General features: G+C 44.2%; 1 protein-coding gene across 1 annotated transcript; it reads right to left on the reverse strand.

Annotated features, from left to right (window-relative positions):
• Window positions 1–564: 564 nt before the first annotated feature.
• nubp1 (nucleotide binding protein 1 (MinD homolog, E. coli)) lies at window positions 565–6,932 on the reverse strand. Its single transcript, XM_079282558.1, has 10 exons — window positions 6,813–6,932; window positions 5,708–5,812; window positions 5,398–5,531; window positions 4,903–4,971; window positions 4,768–4,800; window positions 4,563–4,653; window positions 4,312–4,466; window positions 2,874–2,984; window positions 1,590–1,776; window positions 565–1,170 (listed from the first exon to the last, which is right to left on the reverse strand). The coding sequence occupies exons 1-10, from the start codon at window positions 6,841–6,843 to the stop codon at window positions 1,118–1,120; spliced, it is 969 nt and encodes a 322-aa protein (XP_079138684.1). The 5' UTR covers window positions 6,844–6,932; the 3' UTR covers window positions 565–1,117.
• Between the last annotated feature and the right edge of the window lie 850 nt (window positions 6,933–7,782).

Below are 7,782 nucleotides of genomic sequence, written 5' to 3' on the forward strand. Positions count from 1 at the left end.
CTGCCTTCGTGATGTTTTCCCACCCACTGATTTGCTTCCTCTTTTCCTCGACAGCCCTGCTGGGAGTTGTCGCTCGTTTTCTCCCTTCTGTCTTGTGTATTCAGTCTCCGTGCTCCCGTTACCCGTAGTCAGTTCGTCTTTGTCGTCTTCGTTGCTGCATGGAGTTTTGTACCTCTCTCTGCCTGCTTTTCGGACTCTCGGCTTGTAAGCTTTTCATTTATTAAATCCTTTAACTGCACCAGTCGCTGCTGCTGCGTCTGTATTTAGGTCCTTCTCCAGCACTCCAAACTACAAAACCGCTACACTGAAAGACGCGCTCCTTTAATGTGACCAACAGGGCTCTGAAGTTTGAATAAATCCCGTCCTGCTGCTATAAACGCTCACTGGAGCCCAAAACAGTCCCAAATAAATACAGTATTCACTCCCGTTTTGCCTGAAGTTGAGTCAGATCTACAGGACCCAGCTGTTGTAAGTGTACATCTTCAGAATGAACCAATGGGCTTCAGAGCCACATAGAGGCTGTGTAATGACGACAGTATTGAGAAACAGCACAACGCATTGGTATGTTATTTTTATTATTATAAGACAATAACAAAAAGGAATATCGCCAGCTTTATTCTTTAAGATAAACTTTTCAAACTGCCTTATATCAATTATACTTCAGTGCTTTTAAAGTATTTATCTCATCTCAAGTATAAACATGTTATATACAGAGTATTACCAGAGTGATGGTTTGAAGTTATGTTTGAATTAATTTTTTTGATGCAAGCTTTCATGTTCAAGTGCATATTTGAATAAGACAACCCATCAGTATAAAGCTGCAATTACTTCTGAATATTGAAAGGGATAAGTCCCCATTTCATTACCGGTATATACATTTATTGAATCCTCTGGATAGCCACTGCAGAACGAACCACGGCCCTGTGAGGTGTGCAAGCTGCTGCCTGTCGTGACTCGTCATCATGTTGACAGAATTCTGACTTTGGTGATTGTTGCATTATTCACACTATTCGCTCTCCTAAGTGCGTTTCTTATTCAGCAGTTAATGGTTTCTACCACACTCATCGCGTCATCTCTCTCACTGCTCTGGTCCAATATGGCCGCCATCGGAGTGGCTTCAGGTGCTGCTCTGCTCCTCCATCACCCGGTTGGAGCAGTAGTCCTGGATACCTGGAGGAGAGAGCGGAGGAGTGAGACGAGCAGAGGAGTGAGACGAGGAGGATAACGCTAGTTTTGATGAAGGACACACATAAATATACCCGTGTTTAAAGATCTGTGTGTGTGTTTTCATCCGTTACACAAACCACATTTGATTCGTCATATATGACCCCATGCTGCAAGTCTTCCCTTTAAGTCGACTGCTTCCCATTTATTAAGTGATCGCTTCTTCTTTCGTTACATTTAATCGGAATTGGGCCATTGCGTAAACCATCTTGTCATCAGAAATAAGAGGAGACTTCGCTGGAATCCGTACGTGCGTCAAACGGCCTTTCTATGGAATGTAACAGAATCTACAACATGAAGCGAGAGGAGGCCAGCATCAGAAGCTGGTGTATGCGTGTTGGGTTTGTATTCCTGTAAACACTCACTCTGCACGATATTCTGGTAGACTTTAGCAGCAGGCGAGTCAGGGACTTCATTGAGGAAAGACTTGCCCTCGTCGCAGCATCGGGCTATCCTCGGGTCCAGAGGTACCTTTCCTAACAGGGGTAGATCGAGGTCCGCACACATCCGCTCTGCGCCCCCGGTGGTGGGAGGGAAGATCTGTGAAGTGTTCTGCAAGAGACGGGACAAAGAAAAATCCAAGTTATGTTTGCATTTTCAGATTCTATGGATCCTAAACTACTAGTACGCCCTCTACGCATGCTGAACTCTGGAAGGAAATGAAGCGCCAGAGTGAACTGTGTTCACTGAAGAGAGTCAGTCCGCTGCATTACTGCCGAGCGACACACTGAAGTCAGCAGTGTCGTTGCCATGGTAACTGTGGGCTCAACACTGACAAAATCTGCATTTTGTTTGACTAAAAGTAACAAAGTAAAACAACTAAACTTTGACTTCAACTAATATTCCCTAAATTTCTTTATCTCTTAATTGACCTTTATTTAGTTCCATTGAGATGTAAGATTTAGGATCCAAGACAGCAACATCAAAGACACACACATGAAGCTTGTGTGTGGATCATGAAGTTTGGTTCCTGATTACAAAACAAGCGGTCAAAATCAAAGCAGCCGAGATATCCTGATTTTTTTTTCGTCCCTAGTAGCCTATGGATCAAGCGCCAAAAACTATGCATTTCCCACAATGCAACTCAATTTCTTTCGTTGGATATCTGCCGTCTAAGTTTGAAACGCAGCCTTTAAGTTGCACAAAAGTCTTTGTCGAGCCACAGAGGACGTTATACAACTGCTTTCACAGGCTGAGTGGTAGTCTCTGGAGACGTGTCACTTTAAGAGATGAGCAACTGCATTAAGAAGGCCTGTAGCTGCACCATGCGTCTCTTCCTGCTGCGCACGCAGACCGTGAGCTCTTCTGTGACTCTCACGGTCTGCGTGCGCAGCAGAGACCCGCTTCACAACGCCAGCTTGTGTTTTGACCTGATCTACACTGCAACGGTAGCACTTTCACACATCTTCATAGCACAGAATAAAGACGATCATGAAGCTTTAACGCTTCTTAGCGACAGCACGTCCTAACCCGTTTGCAGTGACAGCTCAGTGGCCATGTTTGTTCCACCGTGTCCTCCGACCGCGGTTTCTCTTTTGCCGTGTGTGGCAAAACCGCCCAGACGGCTTCTGGTTTCGCCTCGATGCGTTTGTACGTGTGCGTGTCCGGTCGTCCGTGTGCAACACCGTGTGTGCACGTCTGTCAGAGACCTTGCATGTGGGACAAACGAAGCCGCTCATGTTCTCCACCACTCCGATGATCGGCAGCTTGACCTTCTGACAGAACCTGATCTCCTTTCGCACATCCTGCAACGACACCTCCTAGAAAGAGAGAGAGCAGCAGAAAGAGGAAGGTGAAGCAAGAGGAGACGGGAGGAAACAAACGCACGAGTGAAAGGAATGGAAAGTGTTTTCATGGTTCCCTTGAGAAAAAGCAGTTGGCACGGATCACCTGGCAGCTTGGAATGTTTATGAGAGAAAATAAAAATATCAGGAGCTGGGCCTCGTCTATTTATACTAAACAGAGTTTGGGTGATTCCCAGCTCATGTGTGGTTAGTTTTGGTCACGTAAGAGCCGGAGGAATGAGGAAGCCATTCTACTGCTGTAGACCTGGCCTAATTGAAGTATGAGGAAGTGTTAGCTCGGATTAAATCCTTCACCAAGTACAGTACAACTTGATTGATTAGGGACGCCAACACAAACATCAAAAGATAACAGTGGCTCGTCGTGAAAATATTGTGCAAGGATAAGAGTCCAAGCTGAGGGACAGCACAGGAACCACGCTGCTGTTTACCAAACACAGTATCTCCACGTAACATTAGGTCAGAAAGCTGCAGCGTTGTCTTTAACACGCACACGCGCGCAGTATCTGCAACACAGTTCCAGAAGGTTTGCTTATCACTACAATGCCGTCCCGTGGCACAGGCCTGTGTGCTGACGTTTAGGCCGATGAAACCCTTTGGTTAAGATTAGAAAAAGATACTGATAATGTGTACTAATGTTGCGTTTCTTAACCAGCCTTAACATTTCTCAGCATTTATTTCCGCAACGGGTGGTCACGCGCTGCATCTACCTGTGGGCGAAACGTGTAGGTGGAGAGAAGATTGGTGACAGTCGCAGCAGTAATGGAAGCGAGGGGGTTTTCCAGTTGAGATGAAATTAGATCTCACCCTTTACTAAAAACACAACTACTTTGCATAACGGCAAAATCAGGTCCTCCTCTCTTCGTCCTTTGTGTTTGGCGTTTGCTTAAGTTATTTCTTTAGGGACATTACAACAAAACCTTATGTTTACTGGAAACTGCCCTTTGTTTGTCCAGACAAATAGCATTGTAACTGGGCTGGAAGTATCTGTGCTGTGTCACAATAAGGCAGAGATGCTCGTTTTCACATGGTCAGTAGCAGCTACGCTGCATTCACGTGGAATCAGGCAGACGGCAAACCGGACAGCAGGACGGTAAAATTAGCTGAGGCGACAGATAATACCTGCAACGATAGAAGGCAGACGGTATTGTCCAAAGTTAAGATATTTTAACTTTTTTATCGACGCAGACGATATTTGAGGGTGGAATTTCCCTTTAAAGTGTAAATGCAGCTGTTCATAGGTCGTATATATGTGAGTGTGTGTGTGTGTGTGTGTGTGTGCTACCTGTGGTGTGGTGATGATGACTGCTCCGTCAACGTGGGTGGAGCTCAGGTACTGGACCAGCGACAGGTGTTCGTCAGAGGTGCCGGGGGGCGTGTCCACGATGAGGTAATCCAGATCCCCCCAGTCAACATCCCTCAAAAACTGCTTGATCATCCCTAATTTCAGACAAACACCAGACAGGTTATAATGGTGTGACATTTGGAAAAAAGATTGAGACATTTTACACACACACACACACATGAAAACACTACCATTCTTCTTGGGTCCTCTCCAGATCACAGCATCATCAGGACTACTGAGCAGGAAGCCAATAGACATGACTGCCAGGTTGTCATCCACATACTGCAACATACAATACACACACAAACACATATATTTATATGTGGATTAAATGTGCAACGGTCTTCAACGAATGAAATATTAAAAACTAAAGCAGCATTGTTTGAACGGACTCACCACAGGAGACCAGCCTGAGCCACTCTGGTGAACCTGTTGCAATAGAGAACAGACCACAGCTCTAGTAACAGCTTAGCATGACTCTTCCATCACTGTACGTCTGCATCGCCGGGAACGTTTCTGCCCAAAACTCACCTGTTCTCCCTCTAAGCCCATGATCCTCGGAATGGATGGACCACAGATATCCACATCCAGCAGGGCAACCTAAGAACAGAGACACTCTTTAGCCTCCTGGGCACTGGAGTCTGTGACGAGCTGAACTGGCCTTCCAGTCCACATCAAGTCTTTCATCCTCAAAAACAGCAATGACCAGTGAGGTGTGTGGTTCACAGAAAGCTGTTTACACGAGTCTTCAACACGCTGCAACTACGTCATCAGAAATACAACAATGAGTCACTGACGTTTAGTTCATTTCCACAAGAAACAGAAACAGTTTTTAGACTGAACCTGAGCGTTTAAGGACACAGACAATGGGTTTGAGAGGTTGAAACTGCCATGCAGAAGCCCTCGAAGAAAAAATACCATGCATGTCTAATTTAACCAAATATTTTGGTAGCCTTCATGGTTTTGAAATACCAGCTGGTGGCTCTGTGGTTTTTGCACAGCGATAGATGCAAATGAAAATCTTACCTCCTTCGTGCTGTCACTTGCCAGAGCGTGGGCCAGGTGAGCACTGAAGGTACTCTTCCCCACCCCTCCTTTTCCAGACAGCACAAGGATCTTGTGTTTGACTGTTGACATCTTCGCTCCTATCTCTGCAATGGCTGGAGGAGGAGGAGAGACACGGGACGGAGAAGACTCTCAAAAAGACAGCGCACTGAAATTCTGGTTGTTTTAAAGCTGCTACATTGTTACTGTTCAATTAAAATCCTCCCAATAATCCCGAATGTATTTGTTGAACTGTAAATGAATGATCATAATGATGCGGTAACAGCCTTACCCGGATCGGGGGCCGTGGTGGCTCCAGAAGCACATATTTTCTGGTTGGGACAGCCCTGACATGACGAGGACTTTCCTGCCTCCTCACTTTGTGTACCCGGGCAGTCTGAAAGCATCGAACACAGACCGGGTATCATTAGATCATCTTAAACTCATCAGAACCCAACACGTGTCCTGGTTCTGGTGGCTGAAGTTAAACTCAAGTCTATCGCTGAACAATATATTTTATCAGCCCCACCGCCAGCTGGTGGGACCGTCATTTCAAACTTTCTTTTGTATTCTAGTCGAGATGCCAGAGTTTCCAAACATACCAACGATGTCATGGGTCGTTTTGTGTAAACTTACATAAATGTCACACACTACAATAGTTACACTTGATGGAGCGGTGCAGCCATAGCAAAACACCAAGTCTTGGACTTCCTGTGATGATTTTAACAACATTACAAAGATTAGATGGATAACAAAAGGAAACCGCATGTTTATGAGACTGGATGTAACTCTGGGATAAAGAATATATCATTTCTTCCATTAACGTTAGCTCTTCAGTGTAAGCTACTGCAGAACATGGTTAAAGTGGTGTGTTATTATCAGTACATAACAGGAGCTGCAGTCATTCTCCTCTGGCTCACAATCACTCAGCAACATTTCAGAGAGTGGTGTGGCAGTTTATTAAACAAAGAAGAAGCCCCGTGCGTTCATTATATTGTTGTTCAGGCTAAAATTACCAATGTCTGCTCCGACATTTAGCCGCTAACGTTGATCTAGCTACTGTATCTAATGGCGTCACGTTAGGAAAAACACTTTAGTAAGTACGTCATTGAACGGCATAACTCCACACGCGATTTCTGTTTTGTTTTATAGTACAGGCCATATGCATATTTAATATTGTAGCTAACAGATACCCTGAAAGACAGCAACACTCGTTAAACGTTCTCGCACTAACAGTAACAGAGAGATTAACAGCAACAGGGAAGACATTGACCGTAACACTGAGACGTTTGTTTGAAACACAACACAACCCGACAGTTAACGGCAATATTACACATTACGAATCAACTTCACTGACTAAAAGTACCCACAAAAATGTAAAAAGTTTAAAGACTCACGCTCAGGTGCATCATCCGGTACGTCTTCCATTTTTACACGAGTGTCCTCCGCTTAAAGTCTTCCCCCTTCTAAGGTTTCCGCATGCGCACAGGTTCGCCACAGGTTCGCCACAGTGCCACAGTGGTGCACCGCACAAGATCGTTATAGGACTGACTTATATTATGCAAGAATTTCTCTACTTCCCATCTGCACTAAAAGTATTCCATTTAGTACCTGAACTGAAATACCACTCCCATACCAATGAGATCACTTCGGAATCAGAGATTCAGGTTTGGTCCGTGGTCTACACAGTAATGGATTAGAGACATTTTGTTTGAGCAAATGCACTAAATTCTAACCTGAATTAGCAGCAGCCAGTTTATGTATTGTCCGAACACCAGTGTGATTACTTGAGCTGAATATAACTGTGTCCACTAGGTTGTGCTGTTGTTTAAATTGAGCACTTTCCCACACATTCAAAAGAGAGAGAGAGAGAGATTGTATTTAAGTTTAATACAACTTTGAGTTAAAGATACTGAAATGCAGTGGCGGCTGGTGGAACATGTTCGAGGTAGGGCCATCTTATCAATTTCAGCAAACATCCCAGTATGATTGAATGCAAAAAAAAATGTAAGCATCAAACACGCATTATTACTTGGCAGTTAAATATTTAACCAACACGAAAACAATCAGTAAATAACACTTACATAATATAATATAACATGTTCATTTATTGAGATGCCCCTATGGACCTTGTTATAGGAGGTAAAGATCAGGAGAAGTAAACATGAAGTGTAATTGTGAATACTGATGTTAAATTAAGCTATGATGAGTTTTCACTGTTAATTTAACATCTCTATTACATGTTGATGCCTCCATGACCAAGTTAAGCAGATGAGACTGAGGACAACTCTGTAGAAGAAAAGATGTTCACTTTGTCTAATATGTAGCTTGACAGAGTTCTCATGTGTGTCCTGGTGTTCTCATGTT

Source organism: Melanostigma gelatinosum (assembly GCF_949748355.1).
Source record: "Melanostigma gelatinosum genome assembly, chromosome: 13".
NCBI classification, from domain to species: Eukaryota; Metazoa; Chordata; class Actinopteri; order Perciformes; family Zoarcidae; genus Melanostigma; species Melanostigma gelatinosum.